The 21,823-nt window shown below is 37.3% G+C and overlaps 1 protein-coding gene across 1 annotated transcript in view; it reads right to left on the bottom strand.

Annotated features, from left to right (window-relative positions):
* Positions 1-20,874, bottom strand: part of LOC311071962 (E3 ubiquitin-protein ligase TRIM39-like) — a 64,508-nt gene extending 43,634 nt beyond the window's left edge. Inside the window, exon 1 of the mRNA XM_084096602.1 lies at positions 20,228-20,874. Coding sequence (XP_083952728.1) covers positions 20,228-20,629 — 402 coding nt within the window. The 5' untranslated portion in view covers positions 20,630-20,874. The remainder of the gene's footprint in view (positions 1-20,227) is intronic.
* Positions 20,875-21,823: the final 949 nt, after the last annotated feature.

Here is a 21,823-nt window from a genome sequence, read left to right as displayed (position 1 = left end):
CCTAGAATATTTGCTCCAAAACTATGTGAAAATTGCCCTGACTGCTCATTCAGATAAGACAATATATTGATTTAAAATTTGTACGACGTGTTTTGTGTGAGAAAGCTTTATGCGGGAGGTGTGATCACATCATTAATATGTACTTAGCTTTTCACACCTGAGAAAGACAAAGACCCTCCCCTAACGGCCCTATTAGGAGATATCAGGCCCTATCATTCTGAGCAACCTTGCACAAAGAATGAGGAGATTTAAAAAAGAATGGCTTTTTGATTGTTTGGATTTATTTACAAAACAACATAATCCAAAGATTCAAAACAAATGACAAAAAAGCACTTATTGAAAACAATGATCCAAAGACAGAGACCTTTGTGCCATTCCTAAAAACATTGTACATACCTTTCATTTCCAAGGTGTTTGATTTTCACTTTACCATGTTCATGTACAGAGACTCATGTGAATGTTGAAGTCAGCAGGACTCAGTGGCATCTGGGCCCTGAAAAAAAAAAAAAAGTGAACATACTGATATCAAGAGAAAGGCCTGCACGATTTTGGGAATAAATTTTAGATTTTTCTGGTTAAAATTGCTTTTTAAAATTCACAGAATACACACACACACACACACAAGTGTTTCCAACAATATATAATATAATGAACACCAGGTTTGTTGTGCCTTGTAGGCATAGGCTATGCGCAGTGCTGCATAAAATAATAATAACAATAACCTATAGCAGCCTATAAATCTTCCAAAAGATTTCAGTAACAACTAAGCTAGAGAAAAATATATTGATTATTATATGTTACTTCAAATGTTTCCATTCGTTATGATGATATGAAATGAGATAATAGTAAAAACATGAAGTCGTTTGGTGCGTTTTGCTTTTCAAACGCGGTCGCGCTCCAAAATATGAAACATTCAAACGCGATCGCGCTCCAAAATATGAAACATTATGGTTACCATATACATATCTACGTTTGAGCAGATATCCACAAACACAGTAACAGTAAACACGGGTCTAAATATTATAATATTCACCATATATCTAGCAACAGTTCAACTGCAATGCGAAATTTATGCAACAATAACAAACTAATATGTAAGAATTTCTTACCTTACATCTTTCTTGTCTTCAAATCGCGTTCTTCTTCTTCTGAGGTAAATCCAATGTAAGCTCACGGCGCGTCTTTCAAACTCGATGAAAAGCTGAGACTTGTGAAGTTTTTTCGTGCTTTGTTTTTGAGGTAACGAGCGCGTTCGCGTTCCATGTGGAGATTTGCATGTGAATCTCTTTTGCGCGCGTGGGCATGGTCAAATTAAAAATAATGAGCAAGCGTTTGAGATACTGGACATCTTGTTGGTTTTATACAAATTACTTAAACAGAGAATATTTGTTTTCAGTTTGAATCCGATCATTTAAAAGTACACACTTAAATGTTTGTGGTGAGCACGACGAGGTCGAGGGCCGTGGGAGGACAGCGCGAGGCCGGTGGCATGATTGATAATGAGCGACACGTGCGCGATGCACCGGTCTCGCATCTCTCACGGAGGAGCGGAAGCATAAAGGAGGAGTGACAACAGTGAAGAGCGAGAGAGGAACAGGCCTGTGTTTTATTTTATGTTTTGTGTTGCCAGCAGTCGTCCGTGAGGAGCTGCTGGCTTTTACTTTCGTTTTGTATTTGTTTTATTTTTGTCATTAAAAGTCTTTAAATGTTCGCCGGTTCCCGCCTCCTTCTTCCCATCACAACATACTTCGTTACAATGTTTATAAAGGTATATGGCTCATAAATGTGTGACAAGTATTCGCTGAGTTTTGTTTCAGTTTATAGACGTGCTCAAGAAAAAAAAGTTCACCGCGACGGGGAGGCAGAACGCACACCCTGTTTATTTTATTTATTTTACAAAAGCACAATGTTTTGATTTGATTGTAAGTGGACACATACAAAAGTAGAAATATCACAGATTCTTTTTTTATATTTCTTTTTTCTGTATGATCATAAATGACGGAGTAATTTAAGTTTATTGTGCTACAATGTGAAGAAAATCCAGCAAAACGCGCGGGCGCGTTTGTTGACCCCAGAGGGTTAAGTAACATATGAGGCTATTGTTATTATTATTTGTATGCAGCCCTACATGTATATGTCTACAAGGCACAACAAACCTGGTGTTCATTATATATATATATAGTAATTTTTTAATCGCGATTTTAACCAGAAAAATCTAAAATGTATTCCCAAAATCATGCAGCCCTATAGTTTCTCTTGATATCAGCATGTTCACAGTTGTTTCGGGTTTTTTTTTGTTTTGTTTTTTTTGTTTTTTTACAGGGACCAGATGCCACTGATGAGTCCTGCTGACTTAAACATTCAAATGAGTCTTTTTACATGAACATGGTAAAATGAAAAATCAATCACCATGGAAATGACAGGAATGTACTATGTTTCAGGAATGGCACAAAGGTGTGTGACTGTTCAAGTCTCTGTCTTTAGATCAGTGTGTTCAATAATGTGCTTTTTGGTCCTTTGTTGTCTATCTTTGGATAATGTTGTGTTGTAAATAAATCCAAACAACCTCCTCTCATAAAGCTTTCTTACACTCATTTACATTTACATTTGGCAGATTTATGAATTCTTGCTTTCCCCGGGAATCGAACCCATGACCTTGGCATTGCAAGCTCTACTGTTTGAGCTACAGGAAAGCTGTCACTTTGATACACAAAACATGTCTTACAAATTCTTTGGCAAACACCCACTAATAAGTATGAGCAATAACAATAGTGAATGCCTTGCCTTTGGCAAGCACCCACTAATAACTAGAATGTACATTACCTGAAGAAAATGTGAGTGGTGCTTGCAGTGGTAAAACTCGCCACTGGGCAGATGCTAACACAATTAACATGTTGTGATAACATGATATACCACGTTTTAGCATGATTTACCACGATTTACCACATTATAACATGATTTACCATGTTTCTAAGATGGTTTACCACATTCTAGTATGATTTACTATGATTGCTATGTTGTTAGAAATGGTAGCATGATTAGCATGTTGTTAGCATGATTACCATGTTGTTATTATGATTAGCATGTTGTTAGCATGTTTTTAACAAGATGCTAGCATGATTAGCATTTTGCTAGCATGTTTTTAGCTAGATGTTAACATGATTAGCATGTTGGTAGCATGATGCTAGAATGATTAGCATGTTTTGCTAGCTTGATTAGTATGTTGGTAGCATGATGCTAACATGATTAGCATGTTGCTATCATGTTTTTATGTTTTTATCTGTTGCTAGGTGGTTGCTTGGGTGTTCTGGGTGGTTGCTATGGTGTTGCTAGGTGGTTGCTAGGGTGTTCTGGGTGGTTGCTATGGTGTTGATAGGAGGTTGCTAGGGTATTCTTGGTGTTGCTAGGGCGTTGCTAGGTGGTTGCTAGGGTGTTCTGGGTGGTTGCTATGGTGTTGTTAGGCAGTTGATATGGTATTCTGGGTGGTTGCTAGGGCGTTGCTAGGCAGTTGCTAGGGTGTTCTGGGTGGTTGCTAGGCGGTTGCTAGCCAGTTGTTATGGTATTCTGGGTGGTTGCTAGGGCGTGGCTAGGCAGTTGCTAGGGTGTTCTGGGTGGTTGCTAGGTGGTTGCTAGGCAGTTGCTAAGGTGTTCTGAGTGGTTGCTAGGCGGTTGCTAGGGTATTCTTGGTGGTTGCTAGGGCATTGCTAGGTGGTTGCTAGGGTGTTCTGGGTGGTTGCTGTGGTGTTGCTAGGCAGTTGCTATGGTATTCTGGGTGGATGCTAGGGCGTTGCTAGGCAGTTGCTAGGGTGTTCTGGGTGGTTGCTATGGTGTTGCTAGGCAGTTGCTAAGGTGTTCTGGGTGGTTGCTAGGCGGTTGCTAGGGTATTCTTGGTGGTTGTTAGGGCGTTGCTAGGCGGTTGCTAGGGTGTTCTGGGTGGTTGCTATGGTGTTTCTAGGTGGTTGCTAGGGTGTTCTGGGTGGTTGCTAGGCGGTTGCTAGGGTATTCTTGGTGGTTGCTAGGGTATTCTTGGTGGTTGCTAGGGCATTGCTAGGTGGTTGCTAGGGTGTTCTGGGTGGTTGCTATGGTGTTGCTAGGGTGTTCTGGGTGGTTGCTATGGTGTTGATAGGTGGTTGCTAGGGTGTTTTGGGTGGTTGCTATGGTGTTGTTAGGCAGTTGCTATGGTATTCTGGGTGGTTGCTAGGGCATTGCTAGGCAGTTGCTAGGGTGTTCTGGGTGGTTGCTAGGCAGTTATTATGGTATTCTGGGTGGTTGCTAGGGCATTGCTAGGCAGTTGCTAGGGTGTTCTGGGTGGTTGCTAGGCAGTTATTATGGTATTCTGGGTGGTTGCTAGGGCGTGGCTAGGCAGTTGCTAGGGTGTTCTGGGTGGTTGCTAGGTGGTTGCTAGGCAGGTGCTAAGGTGTTCTGGGTGGTCGCTAGGCGGTTGCTAGGGTATTCTTGGTGGTTGCTAGGGTGTTGCTAGGTGGTTGCTAGGGTGTTCTGGGTGGTTGATGTGGTGTTGCTAGGCAGTTGCTATGGTATTCTGGGTGGATGCTAGGGCGTTGCTAGGCAGTTGCTAGGGTGTTCTGGGTGGTTGCCATGGTGTTGCTAGGCAGTTGCTAAGGTGTTCTGGGTGGTTGCTAGGTGGTTGCTAGGGCATTATTGGTGGTTGCTAGGGCATTGCTAGGTGGTTGCTAGTGTGTTCTGGGTGGTTCCTATGGTGTTGCTAGGCAGTTGCTATGGTATTCTGGGTGGATGCTAGGGCGTTTGCAAGGCAGTAGCTAGGTTTTTCATAGGTGATTGCTTATATAGTTGCTAGGTGTTCTGGGTGGTTGCTAGGCAGTTGCTAGGATATTCTGGGTGGTTGCTAGGGTATTTTTGGTAGTTACTAGAGCGTTTCTAGACGTTGCTCGTGTGTTCAGGGTGGTTGCTAAGGTATTTTTGGTGGTTGCTATGGTGTTACTAGGTGGTTGGTAGTTGTCAAAGATGGTTACTATGGAGTTTTTATAGAGTTCTTATAATCTTTAATAACGAGTGCCTTTAGTACAGGCCGAATGGCCGAATAGACACAAGCATGGAGCGATATCGCAAGGCTACGAGTGTGATATTGCTCATTTAAAATTGATTTATTGGTTTAGGGTGGTTGCTAGGGTGCTGTAACTGGTTGCTAGGGTGTGGCTATGAAGATTTTAGGCCATTACTTATTGGCTGCTTGAACATCGTACACCGGATCGCTTAGAAAAGTCATAGTACACCTCTCCTCAATGAGCAGGTCGATTTGACACCTCATTCAGGGGTCTGTGACAAACAGTGCGGGGTGAGTTATGCGCCAAACTTTGTCCAGAATAATAAGAAAAGTAAGTATACAAGAGAACACTAGTGATGCCTTGCCTTTGGCAAGCACCACTAATAATAAGTATGAGCAATAACAATAGTGATGCCTTGCCTTTGGCAAGCACCACTAATAACAATAGTGAGTGCCTTGCCTTTGGCAAGCACTCACTAACAAACCAGGCGCAATAGTAATAGTGAGTGCCTTGCCTTTGGCAAGCACCCACTAATAATAAGTATGAGCAATAACAATAGTGATGCCTTGCCTTTGGCAAGCACCACTAATAAGTATGAGCAATAACAATAGTGAGTGCCTTGCCTGTGGCAATAATAAAGAGTTCCCTTATTTATCAAATAAGGAGAGACCATTTACAAAAAGTTCAAATAAAAAAATATGGGACTATGTTGAATATACTTGTTTGGTTGTTTTAAAATGTTTTTAAGCCAATTAATTTTTTGAATTTGGTTGAAAATAGTAAAATTAAGAACATTTAACCCACCATCAGATAATTTGTTAACAAGGACGCTTTTCTTAATTTTATGAGGTTTGTTTTTCCAGATCAAATTAAAGAGTAATTTATCCATTTGTCAGAATATTTCCTTTGGGGCACTAAGTGAAGAGAAAAGGTATGCTGCTCTCGAAAGACCTTCTGCCTTACTCAATAGAATTCCCTTGAATAGAAAGATCTCCGGTTAACCATGAGTTATATTTTTTTTTGTATTTTTTCAATAACAGGCCTGAAATTAGAGTTGACCATTACATCAGTGGTTTTAGAGATTTTAATTCCCAAATAGGTTACGATACTTTTAACAGGAATATTACACACAGTGGAAAGGTTATTGTTTTTAAGTTGTGGGATCTTACATTTAGACACATTTAAATTCAATAAGAGAATTTTGAGAAGCTATTAATCATATTCAGAGCCAAAGGTACCTCAGAACTATCACCAAGAAAGATTGTCGTGTCATCAGCAAGTTGCGATATTTTAATTTGTCTTTCATGAATTTCAATTCAAGGGGTGTTGGTTTATCATATTACTTAACACTTGAGCTACAACTAAAAAAAGGAATGCAGAAATTGGCCAGCCTTGTCAGATACCTCAGTTTATTTCAAATCTGGGAGATGTTCTGTTAGCAAGTTTAATAGAGCTATTACTACCATAGTACATATAGTTTTTATACTTTTAATGAAATATTGCCTGAAACCAAAGAGTTTTCAGGAATCAAATATAAACATATGGCTTACTGTATCAAAAGCTTTTCTAAAATCTAAAAAAGTCTCCATAGTAAATTGCTATATTGTACTAAATCAATAACTACACGAATATTAGAGGAAATATGGTGTCCTTTCATGAATCCACATTGAGTTTCACCAATTATCTAATTTAAAGCATTTTTCATACGTTTGGCAAAAACTGCTGCCATTATGTTATTATCATTATTTAATAATGATATAGGTCGCCAATTTTCTAATAATAGTTTATCTTTTTGAGGTTTAGGGATTAATGTGATGACACTTTGTCTGAGTGATGTAGGTAAGGATCCCTTTTTGATGGCCTCCTCATATATTGCTAACAGGAATTTAGATATATCGTCTATAAAAGCTTTATAGAATTCTGAAGAAAGGCCATAATTTCCAGGGGATTTGTTGTTTTTTAGTGTTTTTATACTTAACTCAATTTCACTTAGAGAAAGGTTTTTGGAACATTCAATTTTACTTTCTAAAGATAGCATTTTTGGATTTCTAATTGTTTTAAGAAGAATTGAATTATCTTGATCTTCTCCTAATGAATAGATATATGTATAATATTTAAAAATAAATTTAGAAATCATGCCTAGGTCTTCAGTAACAATGTCATTTATTTTTAACTTTCTAATTAGGCACATTTCTGCATTCCTTTTCTCGAGACTAAAAAAGTATTTACTGTTTCTTTAACCTTCTTCCATCCATTTTCTACTAGATCTTACAAAGGCACCTTTGGCTTTTTCTTGATAAATATGGTCTAATACTTTAAGCAAATTTTCTAAAACATCATTATTGGATGGGTGGGTAGATGTTTGAGTTAAATTTGAAATATCTCTAATTATGTCTTGAATACGTGTTCTTTTTTTCATAGCCAATTTTTTTTCCAAACTGAATGCTAAATTTTCTTACTTCAGACTTTAATAGTTCCCATACCATGCCATATTCCTTCTTAATATTTGCCTCTTTCCAGTATTGGATTTGTTTCACACAATCTTCATTGTATAAAAGTGAATTGTTTAGTATCTAATAGCCTAGATTTCTAGAGTTACAATGGATTTCTTCAAATGTAATACTTAAGGTTAAAACTTTGTGATCAGTGAGAATAGCTGGGGAAATTCCAGTTTGCAAAACCTTTTGTTCCAAGTCTGAGGAAATTAGGCAAAAGTCAATTCTCGATTGCTGAGTCATTTGCTTATTGCTCCATGTGAATTGTCTAACAAGGGTGTGTCTATATCTCCATATGTCTATGAGAGCTAATCACAGCCAAATAACCAAATCACAATTCAAAGAAGAAGAGTTGTATCCATAAACCTTACATAATATAAACAAATTACTGCCAGTTTCAATAACTAAAATTACCCAATGCCCTTTCTCATCACATTTGTTACAAAGAACTTTCTCTCTAAAGCTGCCTTTCAAAGTGCTCACACCGGCTGAATGATTATTTCCATGTGCTAACAAGAGATCATCCCCCCACTGGTTTTTCCAAAACAAAACATTTTCTGCACTTGAGTGGGATTCTTGTAAAAAAAAAAAAAAAAAATCTGCCTTAATTTCTTTGCAAAACAAAAATATCGCTTTTCTTTTAAAGGGGTCATATAATGGTACATGCACTTTTACAAGTTGATTGTACTGACATGTGTGTTGGCAGTGCCTGTACACAACCATCATAAAATGATAAAAATCCATCCAGTGTTTTTTTTTTAAATCTTCTTATATGTTTTCCCCTCTCTCAAATCAAGCCGTTCGATTTTGTGACGTCACAAAATCGACGCCCCTCCCACGATTGTTGATTGACAGCAGCGTTTCAACACTGATCTGCCCTCGCTCGTGAGCGAGCTGTCAATCATACTCCACGCGGACCGACGCGCCGCGGTCATTGTTGAAATGTTGGAGCACTGTCTATGAGCAGAATGGCGTCTAAGCGATTGTGGTGTTCTGTTCTTTGGTGTAATAAGGAACACAGCAGTCATTTTGATGTTCCTAAATCCGAACCGCTGAAGACGCAGTGGCTGAGTTTGTTTTCGAAGGGAATATTCCCCACGATCAACGTCAATGCTTTCATGTTTGCGCGAATCATTTCTCACAACTGACTACTTTACAAACGAGGGTCAGTATAAAGCTGGTTTTGCTAAGAAGCTGCTCCTGAAAAAAGGATCAGTACAAACTATTCGTGTTCCTGCTGCACCTCCAGAAGAAGAAGTGAGTGTAACGTTTTATTAACCTTTATATTAATATTTATATTAATCTTTGCAAATCGCTAGCACGCTTCACGATGAATGCGGCTATTTTTACACTCAGGGTACATTACGGCATGTTTTCTATGTACGACGTTCTCAATATAATTCATAATCCCACGTTTATAATGAACAACGCGTTATGGTTATTGTGTTATTAAAACTGTGTACGCAGTACTCACAGAACAGAGGGGCGGGGTGAGCAAAGCTCATTATCATTTAAAGACACATGCACTGAAACGGTGAGCTGAAAACAGAGCTGTTTTTGACCAGGTAAAATGAGTGTTTTCTTACAATACTAATGAGAATTTTTAATTAAAGTATATTATAAACTTTTTAATTTAGACCCTAAAGAATCATATTAGCTTGTAGAAAAATGGCATTTTTTAATACCCCTTTAACAATATCTCGAATGCCCTTTATATTAAGTGAGATAAGTGATAATTCCGTTATGAAATAACAACAAGAGAAAAAAGAACAGAAGTATGAGGAGGGTTTGATCTATTCTCAATTTCAAGAGCAGAACAAACTTGAAAAAAATCTCGATAAATCCCTGATTCTTGAAACTTTGGCAAAAACATGTCCCACTAACAAAAATGCTAATTGGTGCGTTTCGTCAGGGTGTGAAGAAATATAGAGTTGAGTATCATCAGCATAACAGTGAAAACTAATTCCATGCTTCCTAATGATATCTCCCAAGGGTAGCATGTACAGAGTGAACAGCAACGGTCCTAGTACTGAGCCTTGTGGTACACCATACTGAACTTGTGATCGATGAGACATCTCTTCATTTACTGCTACAAACTGATAACGGTCAGATAAATATGATTTAAACTATGCTAGTGCAATTTCACACGTGCAAGCAGGACGAGGAAGATACACCATATACTTCCTGATAAAGCTAAATGAGTGGTGGAGTGATGTAACTCAGTCAGGGAATACTCACAGGAAATCATATGAATTGTTATTATTTTTGTGCCAGATGTGTTTTTTGTGGTATTTACACAGAATGATTTCTGTATTTTGAAACATTTCAGTTAATGCAAAAGAGACTGTAAGACGTAGTTATTCATTTATTATTTCAGTTTATAGTCTAGTTTACAGAAGAATATGATCTATATTATTTTATGAGTGGGGGGCACTACAATTACTGATGGTAATTATAGATGTGGATAATGTGCACAATTTAATTTCACAAATAAATGTCACACTTTTAGCCATCCTTATTCTGGGAAACAGTTAAAAAGTAAGGGAATAATTTAGTGTAACACCAAAAACGTAATTTATATGATCAAATGCCCATGTGGTTTAGCATACATAGGTAAAACGCAGCGTTGTTTGAAAACGCGCATTGCAGAACATAGAAGTGATATACGTTTGAATGACCAGAAGAACCCCATTGCTGTTCATTTCAATGTTTTTAAACACAATTTGTCGACTCTTCACTACTTCGGTATAGAACTAATAAGAGTACCCAGAAGGGGTGGTGACATCAATAAGATCTTACTACAGAGGGAAGCCTTTTATATACATACACTTAATACTCTTTTTCCAAAAGGTTTGAATATGGAGTTTGATTTGAAACTTTTCTTGTGAACATTCTTTGTGTATATATATATATTTTTTTTTATTAGGGCCCAAGCCCTGAAAGGGCGAAGGCCCTATTGTTTCCGGTAGGATTATTTATTAGGGCCCAAGCCCTGAAAGGGCGAAGGCCCTATTGTTTCCGTAAGGATTATTTTTTATTTTTTTCTTCATTATTTTTTTTTTTGCCTTTTTGACACTTTTGGGGCCCTTAACATGCTCAAAAACTCTTGAAATTTTGCACACACGTCAGAACCCGCGGCCATCAGGGCCGGGCTGAAGCTGGTACCGGTGCGTGGCAGGGGGGCTCGACGGCGCCCCCTGGAATGGGGTCCGAAAACTTGGTCCATAAATCAAACACGCTTGCATGTAATAATATGAAACTCAGTACACATATAGATCTCATCGGGCCGAACAACTTTCGTGCTCTAAGTTTTACAAAAGCCCAACAGGAAGTCGGTTATTATACGTTGTTTGGAAAACGCATACAATGGAATGTGAAATACTCCTCCTAGGGATTTCATCCGATCGCCACCAAACTCGGTGAGAATAAAGTCAAGACATTGAGGATGAATTCTTGCGAACAGATTTTTGATATCTCGAACGGTTTGGCCGTGGCGAGGAAACTAATTTATGGCGAATAATGGGACACAGGAAGTGTGTTATAACTTCTGCATACATTAACTGATCTTGATGAAACTTCAGCAGTGTATTCGTTGTAAGAGGCCGATCACATGGATGTGACTATTGTGAGTCAAAGTTATAGCGCCACCAACTGGCAGCAGGAAGTGTGTCACTTTCAAAATGCTTTGAAGTCACCCTCTTACTTTTACCCGATTTGCTTCAAACTTTATGTGTATAATGTAAACACACGGCAGATGTAGACCTGTGAAAGGATTATTGATATCTTAGATACTGTTGCCGTGGCAACGCATCAAATTTTAATATTCTTTTCGGATGCGTTTGAAACTCTTAGCATGCTTGAAATTGGATGAAACTCGACAGACACATAACACTTATTAGCCAGTAGACATGTGAAAAGTTTCAGAAACGGGCGTGGCAGGGGGGCTCAACAGCGCCCTCTTGAACAGGGTCTGAAAACTTGGTTCATATATCAAACACGCTTGCATGAATTAATATGAAACTCGGTACACATATAGATTTCATCGGGCTGAACAACTTTCCCTCTGTCAAGTTTCACGCCAGCCCAACAGGAAGTCGGCTATTATGGGTTGTTTGGAAAACGCTTGCTGTGGAATGTGATGTACTCCTCCTAGAGAATTCATTCAATCACCTCCAAACTCAGTCAGCATGAAGTCAAGACATTGAGAATGCTAAATTGCGGACGGATTTTTGATATCTCGAACGGTTTGGCCGTGGCGAGGAAACAAATTTATGGCGAGAAAAGAGAGGAGACGAAGTGTTATAACTTCTGCATACATTAACTGATCTTGATGAAACTTTAGCAGTGTGTTCGTGGTAAGAGGCAGATCAGATGGATGTAACTATCGTGAGTCAAAGTTATAGCGCCACCAACTGGCAGCAGGAAGTGTGTCACTTTCAACATGCGTTTGACAAAAGTGGGTGGGTTAGTTTTACCAACAGTTACAAAAATCAGTATATATATTGGTCTCACCGAGCCGGACAACTTTCTAATTTACAGTTATTAGCTCAGAGCAAAAGGAAGTCAGATATTTTGGTTTGAATGTGGATTTTTTGGATATTTCAGACTCTGAGTTTTTAGCTACTCTTCCTAACTGGTTTATTTTATTCACACCAAACTTTTTCAAAATGATAAAGATACATTAAAGATGCTAAATTGTGAACGGATATTAAACATCTCAAACGGTTTTGCTATAGTGAGGGACTAAAGTAAAGTAACACTTAAAGCCTCATCTTCTAAAAATGTAATTAAACACCATTTATTTCTATATAAAAGTATAAAAATATCACAACTAAACCCATTTTATTCTTTTTTTTTCAATTTAATAAATATTTATAAGTTTAAAAATAGTAATTGTACTATTTAGTCCCATAAAAGTCAAGTCATACATAGGGCTATACTGCCCTCTTGTGTTCAAAATCAGGTAGGCCTATTGTATCTACTTAAAAATATACTAGGTATGTGACGGTGAGAATATTTTACCACCGGTTAATCGACATGTGACACCGCTGGGGGCTTTTGAATCGCCAACTTAAAAACGAAAGTAAAATATGTTCGTCCACACTGACATTGATAGTGGTTGAGCGAGCGTTTCAAATTAATTCCTATGGAAGTAGGAATTAACTGAAAAACGTTCACTCTGTTCTGCTCGTTCCTCGCCGTGGATGTGCGCCGTTATGAATGCCCGTGCAGCCATGAGCATTTTAGTTTAATTTTAAAATTAGCGCCTTTCGGGGGTTGATTGCTTGAAATTATTTTACAAAAGCACAATGTTGTGTTTTATTGCGACTGTACACAAATATAAGTTAACACTTTGCAGTTTGAATGTCGTCCTGTATAATGACGGAGTATGTTTTTATGTGTCCACTGTTCAAACGCGCCCACGCCACACACACACACCCACCCACACACACACGGTTTACTATCTTTGTGGGGACTCTCCATAGATTTAATGATTTTTATACTGTACAAACTGTATATTTTATCTCCTTACACTAACCCTACCCCTAAACCTACCCATCACTGAAAACTTTCTGCATTTTTACATTTCCAAAAAAACTCATTCTGTATGAAGCTTGTTTACCCATGGGGACCTCTATTTAGGTCCCCACTGTGATACGAGTCCCCATGAGTCTGTGTGCATTCAGGTTAAAGTCCCCACCGGGACAGAAAAACATGAACACACACACACACACACACACACACACACGCACACACACACTAGCATTGCAATCTTGACATTGCAGCCTGTTCATTATAGACTTAATAAAATATAATAATAAAATGGTCAACCTAACATATAAAGATTACACTGCTCTAAATAGTCAGTAGTACAATTCGTACAATCACAGTAAGCACCGCTCCACTGTGAATTTTCCAAGGACATTTTTGCGCATGTGAAGAGGATCATTTTTCCCTTCGATATTGGAACGTGAGTGAAGTACAAAGCATATAATAAACAATAGTTTAGCATCCAAAAAAAGGTAATTATATATATATATATATATATATTTTTTTTTTTTTTTAAGTGACAAGACAAAGAATATTACTTGTCTGATATATATATATATATATATATATATATATATATATATATATAAATATAGCTGCGAGCAGCGATGGAGGGCCCAAGCCGGTGACACCGCCACCCCGGTGCCTTTAGTGTAACTAAAGGCACCAGGTTGGCGGTGCCACCGGCTTGGGCCCGCAATCGCTGCTCGCAGCTATATTTATTATTATTATTATTATTTTGTCAACCTTTCGGGCACTTTTGGGGCTCTTAACATGCTCGAAAACTCTTGAAATTTTGCACACACGTCAGAACCCGCGGCCATCAGGGCCGGACTGAAGCTGGTACCCGGGCGTGGCAGGGGGGCTCGACAGCGCCCCCTGGAACGGGATCCGAACACGTGTCCATAAATCAAACACGCTTGCATGTAATAATATGAAACTCGGTACACATATAGATCTCATCCGGCCGAACAACTTTCGTGCTCTAAGTTTTACGCCAGCCAAACAGGAAGTTGGCTATTTAGCGTTGTTTGGAAACGCATGCTGTGGAATTTAATGTACTCCTCCTAGGGAATTCATCGATTCGCCTCCAAACTCGGTGTGCATGAAGTCAAGACATTGAGGATGCTAAATTGCGGACGGATTTTTGATATCTCGAACGGTTTGGCCGTGGCGAGGAAACAAATTTATGGCGAAAAAATGAAACAGGAAGTGTGTTATAACTTCTGCATACATTAACTGATCTTGATGAAACTTCAGCAGTGTATTCGTTGTAAGAGGCCGATCGCACAGATGTGACTATTGTGAGTCAAAGTTATAGCGCCACCAACAGGCAGCAGGAAGTACATCACTTTCAAAATGCTTTGAAATCAGTGTCTTATTTTTACCCGATTTGCTTCAAACTTTATGTGTACAATGTAGACACACGGCAGATGTAAACCTGTGAAAGGATTATTGATATCTTAGATACTGTTGCCGTGGCAACGCATCAAACTTTAATATTCTTTTTTGATGCTTTTGAGACTCTTAACATACTTGAAATTGCATGAAACTCAACAGACACATCACATTTATTAGCCAGTAGACATGTGCAAAGTTTCAGAAACGGTGGTGGTGGAATGGCTCAGTAGCGCCACCTTTAGTCAAAAATGGGGGTTTAGTTTTTCCTAGAATCACAAAACTTGGTATGTATATTGTTCTCATCAAGACGGACAACTTTCTAATTTACATGAACCATCTCCGACCAACAGGAAGAGAGATATTTTGGTTTGAATGTGGATTTTCTGAAGAATTTTCTCTCCCTCTCTCTGTGTCTGTGTGTGTGTGAGGGGAGGGGGGGATTTGACTATTGCTTTTATATTGTTAATCAAGGTTTCAGGGGCTTTTGGGGTCCTTAACGTGCTCAAAAACTCTTGAAACTTTGCACACAGGTCAGAACCCACGGCCATCAGGGCCGGGCTGAAGCTGGTACCCGGGCGTGGCTGGGGGGCTCAACAGCGCCCCCTTGAACGGGGTTCTAAAACTTGATCCATATATCAAACACGCTCGCATGAATTAATATGAAACTCGGTACACATATAGATCTCATCGGGCCGAACAACTTTACCCCGGTCAAGTTTTACGCCAGCCCAACAGGAAGTCGGCTATTATGGGTTGTTTGGAAAACGCTTGCTGTGGAATGTGAAATACTCCTCCTAGAAAATTCACCGTGTCCCCTTCAAACTCGGTGTGCATGTAGTCAAGACTTTGAGGATGCTAAATTGCGGACGGATTTTTGATATCTCGAACGGTTTGGCTGTGGCGAGGAATCGAATTTATGGCGAGAAAAGAGAAACACGGAAGTGGAATAACTTCTGCATACATTAACTGATCTTGATGAAACTTCAGCAGTGTGTTCGTGGTAAGAGGCCGATCAGATGGATGTAGCTATTGTGAGTCAAAGTTATAGCGCCACCAACTGGCAGCAGGAAGTGTGTCACTTTCAACATGCTTTTGACAAAAGTGGGGGGGTTACTTTTAACTACAGTAAAGAAAAAATAGTTTCTATATTGTTCTCATCAAGCCGGACAACTTTCTAATTTACATTCAATAGCTCTGGCCATCAGGAAGTCAGATATTTTGGTCTGAATGTGAATTTTTTTGCAAAATCAGCCTCTGAATTTTTAGCCACTCCTCTTAAACTATTTATTTTATTCGTACCAAACTTTTTCAACATGATGAAACTACATTAAATATGCTAAATTGTGAATGGATAATAAATATCTCAAACGGTTTTGCTATGGCGAGGGATTAAAGTAAAAATCTTCTAAAAATGTAATTATATACCATTTATTTCTATATAAAAGTATACAAATATCACAACTAAACCCATTTTATTCTGTTTTTGCAATTCAAGAAGAATGAAAAAGTTAAAAACAGGCTATTTAGTGCTATTTGGTTCAACAAAAAAGCAAACATAGGGCTATACTGCCCTCTTGTGTCCAAAAGGACATCAAAATAGTATATAAAACTTTTTACCAGGTAGGCCAATATTGTATTTAAATATACATTTATTAGGTATGTGTCTGAGGATATTTTCCCACCGGTTAATCGACGTGTGACACGAGTGGGTGCTTTTAAATCGCTAATATAATAGTGAAAGAAAAATAATAATAATGTTGCACACACAAATCACACACATGTGGGAAAGAATGATGCTTTTAAACAACACTAAACCGCCATTAGGTGTCGCCAGGCATCCATCTTAATAAGCGAGTCATTGATTCATTCGTTCAAACGATTCGTTCGAATGAGTCGATCATGATTAAGACAGATGTTTATGGATTGATCATTCAATCTTTGAGTCAACCGATTCGTTAAAAATGCTGAATCGTTCAGTTATGAGAAAACACGTGATGCGTGATGGTTCTGCCGTGATCTTTGTTTAACTATTTTCGCTGCTGAAACAGAACAAAAACAGTCAACATTGCATCTAAAATGTAAGTGACTTAATTGTAACTGTTTATTAACCTGTTGTATGAAATCTAGGGGTGGGAGAAAAAATTGATTCTTAGATGCATCGCGATGCGGACGTGGACGATTCTGAATCGATTCACAAATGTCCAAAAATCGATTCTCTAAAAAAATATTTTTCTAATAACGTAATATTGACGGAAGGCAAAAGGCGGAACTCTAAGCGGACGTGCGTGCAGTCTGTGGCGCGCACATAACAGAGAAGTTTCTTCTGCTCACCAAGGCTGCATTTATTTGATTAAAAATACAAACAAAAACAGTAATATTGTAAAATAGTATTCCAATTTAAAACAGCTGCTTTCTATTTTAATATATTTTAAACTGTTATTTATTCCTGTGATCAAAGCTGAGTTTTCAGCATCATTACTCCAGTCGTCACTGTCACATGATCCTTCAGAAATGATTCTAATATGATGATTGATACTCAAGAAACATTCATTATTATTTTAAATGTCGAAAACAGTTGTGTACAGTCTTTGATGAATAGAAAGTTCAAAAGAACAGCATTTATCTGAAATCTAAAGCTTTTGTAACGTTAAACACTACCGCTCAAAAGTTTGTGGTTAGTAATAATTAAAATTTTATTTTTGGGGGAAAGAAATAAAATAAATCAGTACTTTTATTTATGAAGGATGAGTTAAACTGATCAACAGTTACAGTAAAGACATTTATAATGTTAAAAATATATATATTTGAAATATATGCTGTTCTTTTGAACTTTACATTCATCAAAGCATTTTGAAAAAAAAAAAATCTGTACACAACTGTTTTCAACATTGAAAATAATAATGAATATTTATTGAGCATCAATCATCATATTAGTATGATTTCTGAAGGATCATGTGACACTGAAGACTGGAGTAATGATGCTGAAAACTCAACTTTGATCACAGAAATGAATTACTATGTAAAATATTTTAAAATTGAAAACAGCTGTTTTCACAATATTACTGTTTTTGTTTGTATTTTTAATCAATAAATGCAGCCTTGGTGAGCAGAAGAGACTTCTCCTAAAAACATTAAAAATCTTACTGACCCCAAACTTTTGAACAATAATATATATATATATATATATATATATATATATATATATATACATATATATGTATGTGTGTGTATGTATGTATGTGTATATATATATATATATATATATATATATATATATATATATATATATATATATATATATATATATAAATATAGCTGCGAGCAGCGATGGAGGGCCAAAGCCGGCGGTACCGCCACCCCGGTGCCTTTAGGTAACTAAAGGCACCGGGGTTGCGGTGCCACCGGCTTGGGCCCGTAATCGCTGCTCGCAGCTATATTTTTTTATTATTATTATTATTATTTTTTTTTTATCATGTTGGTTACTTTTCTGTATTTTTCTGTAGTTTGTTTTTCTGTAGTTTGTTTTTTTAAATTTATTTATTTATTATTTATTTTTATGCTTAATTGATTACATTTGTGTTTGATTAGGTCGTTATTGCATTGGATGCTATGTATGTAATATAATGTAATATTTTATGAGTAGGGGGCACTAGATGACAGTTTAAGATGATGTCAGTGATGCATTGTACATTATTCCTACTGGTAATAACCATTTTTTTACTATGATAATTTGATATTTGATGATATGGGGATGGGGTACTTTTAGATATTGCTTAATTGTACCTTATATTCCTTGAAAAATGTTTATTCCAGTGCTCAGGATTGTTATTTTTTGGATCAAATAGTTAAATAAAGCTGTTAAGCAAGAAGCCATTGACTTGAGTGGTATAAATTTTGGAATTGTATATTGTAAAGAGGCCACTGTCACCACCGTCAGTTCTAAAGTCACCACAGTCAGAGGGAGTTTTATTTGTTTTAAATGAATATGCGTACAATATGTTTATTCAGTGCTGTTGAGTTATTAAAGTAATAGTCTCTTTTAATACAAAAATATGTTTGTTAAATAAAAAAAACATTACTTTTTCTCTTTAGGCTTAAAGTAAACATTGTATGATGTTAGATACTTTAAAGGAGTACACATGAAACAGAATAAAAAATGAACAAAAGTGAATATTCAACATTTAACAGCATATATATGTGTACTAAGAATGCCAGATAATGATTTAAAAATTCTAAATTCATATTAGACCAAATAAATAAAAAATAATTTGCTTTTTTATTGTGTCTGACGGTGTTGACAAAAACAAAGTAATAACTGCAAAAACTGCCTATTTTATGAAAAAAATACAAAATGAGGAGGTTGCACCGGTACATTGCTGAACAGCCAAGACCTTGGTCTATAATGATATACCTTCAGATTTTGTAATTTAACTAACTTTTTATTTTCAAAATTAAAACCTGTTTTATCCAAATTCCCGAGAATCACTAAAATTATAGCTAGGCCACAATATGAAGTCAATATGGACAATATATTATATACGAATATAAATTATGAACAAAGAAACTTTGTTAGGTTTAAACTATAAAACATTTCATGTGTGTGTGGCCATGCATCTAAAGGATCAGCTTAACCATAGTACTGTTCAGTTTATTTTTTGGCCTTTGATTTCGATACCTTCAATGAAAGCCTTGGACCCGACATAGTAGGCTTTTCTGTTGTCTTCACATGCTTTCTTTACATGTGGCCATAAAAGCGATCTCCTGTCCTTTTCCTCTTTGGTCAGATCTTCCAAGAAGTGAAGCTTGTGTTGTTTCAGGAATTCTTTGTTTTTGGCATTCTTCAAGATGGCATCTCGCACAGATCGTAAAGCGAATAGAACAATGATGGCACGAATCCTTCCCGATTGCGGTTTACCAAGCCTGTGAGCAATGTCAATGACTTCAAAACCTTTTTTGCAAGACTGCGGGGCAACTACGTTGCAAATTTCGACAACTTTTGCTTTTACATCTTCGTTTGGTTGCTCAGAGAGGCCATAGAGACGTTGGCACCAGCGTCTTTTGTAACGTTCAGCATCGGCAACTCGTTCTTCCAGATTAACGAGATTTTTGCTGCCGTGCGAAATTCTCACCCAGCTTGGTTTTGTCATCCTTAAGATCCTGAATCTCAGCATAAAGATGATTTAAGGATGTTTTGAGGTCCTCAATTGTGTTGGAATTGGTATTTATCATCTGCTTGAGTGAGTCGCTCATTTTAATCGCTTGTTGTGAGCCACACGGTTACGGCTATCTAGATCAGCAACTTATCCTTAGTGCTTTTTGCTAGAGAAAAATAAAGTTTTGCTATGACAGTATTTTACACTATGGTTTCAAGTTAGGTTTTTTAAAAGATTTAACATATGACAAGTCATTTCAAAGAGGATAGAAGCAAAACCCTACAGAGCGTTTCAACATACGTCGATCTTGGTCGCCATCTTGTCTCGACTCTGTTACCTAAAACTGTGTCTATTAATGCAGATTGTCTGTCGTTCTTACTACTTTGAGTAAAGATAAAGGATGGAGCAAGATTTGTTTTACAAACTTTAAGTCAAAGTAAAGGGAAGTCGTGGCTGTGTGTGTCTCTGTGTGTGTCTCTGTGTGTGAGTGTGAGAGTGTCAGTGTGAGTGTGAGTGTTCACAACTCACTGAATGTGTGTGCACTAATTCTGAGTACGGGTTCCCGTCACTTTCACTTAAATGTGACACGAGACATTTGTCTTACCTTATATGATGAAACCGCTTCACTGATGGGTCTGAATTTGTGATTGTCGTGCTGTTGTGAAGTAAAGCACACTAAACACACAGGCTGTTTGTCCTCCAGACAGAAGAGTTTGAGTTTCTCACTGTGTAAACTGCAGATCTCCTCAGATCCTGATGAACGTGTCTCATTTCTCTCCTTCAGGAACGACTCGCACAAGTTTTTTAACGCCAAATTAACTGGAAGTTCCGGTTTTGAGGATCTTCTCCTGCAGACAGGACACTCCTGAGTGTTCTTGGTTCTCCAGAACTGTTGAAGACACTCTTTACATACACTGTGACTACATGATAAAAGAACAGGAGCCTTGAAGATTTCACAGCACACGGGACAAGAAAGCTCTTCAGCAGAGACATTTAGTGAAGCCATTTTCACCGTTTGAGCTCCAGCAACACAAACTTTACTTTCACTTTCTGAACGACGGGTTTAAAAGTGAATAACCTTGAGAATCACAACGATCTGCTGTCTGTTCAGAAACAAATGTCTCACAAATCCCTCTTGAAAGTGTTTGTCTTCATTCTCCACTGATCGCTGCTTCTTTATTGCTTTTGTCGAGAGAGAAGAGAGAGCATGACAGAAAAGAGGAATAATAAGTCAGTCTCTTCCTGGTAAGTGTTGTCAGAGGGTGGAGTTTATGATCACCTTTGGTTCAAAGACCAACATCAGGATTTCTTCAGGTTAAAATTTAACAAAACTTGCATTGAAACTGTCTCAGGATAATAAAACCTTGAACCAAAGACTAAAGAACAATGAAAAAACACAAATATTGACAACAAAAATACTCAAAGACACTTTATTGGTGCGTTTTATTTATTGCTCTTTATTTGTACATAGTTTATTTATTCAAGTATCCAATGACTTATCTGAGTTTTGTTAATGCTTTTGTTATTTACTTGCATTTTGTTGTCCTACTGTTAGTCTCACTGCTTCTATTGTTCTCATTTGTAAGTCGCTTTGGATAAAAGCGTCTGCTAAATGAATAAATGTATTTAAATCCGTTTTGGAACTGTTCATCATCATCATTCGACTAAAATGTTACATGTAAATTCACAGCTGCTCTTGTTTCACTGTTTTTACAGTTATACTGTGTTTTTACAGTACAATTGTAGTTGATTTACAGTACTCTTTAATTTATAGGCTTGCTGGCAACCAACATTTTCTGTATATGTTAAAAGTTTTTACAATGTAGTATCATATTTTATTATGTGGACACAAGTACATAAATAAAGTTGTAAAGTTTGTGGTGGTCAACAATAAAGTGCTTTAAATAAACCATTATGCCCAGAGTGAGACAAGACAAAAATACAACATTCATTATTTGAAGTAAAAACAACAACAACATAAATAAATTAATGAATTAAATTTTAAAATATCTGTTTTTGTGTCCTGGAGGAACAATGTCGGAAAACAACAGTGTGGGAGGTGTTTCACAAGACACAACCTCTGAATATATTTGAAATAACCTTTGTGGGACGGTTTTTACACTCTAAAAAGTTTAACTATTATTTACTCAATTTTTTTGGTGACACATTATTACGCTCAAAAAAATGTTGTAAATTTTAA

The sequence above is a fragment of the Abramis brama genome (genome assembly GCF_963993115.1).
Source record: "Abramis brama genome assembly, chromosome: 21".
Lineage (NCBI taxonomy): Eukaryota > Metazoa > Chordata > Actinopteri > Cypriniformes > Leuciscidae > Abramis > Abramis brama.
The sequence above is the reverse complement of the archived record's forward strand: the minus strand, read 5'-3'. Positions and strand labels throughout refer to the sequence as shown.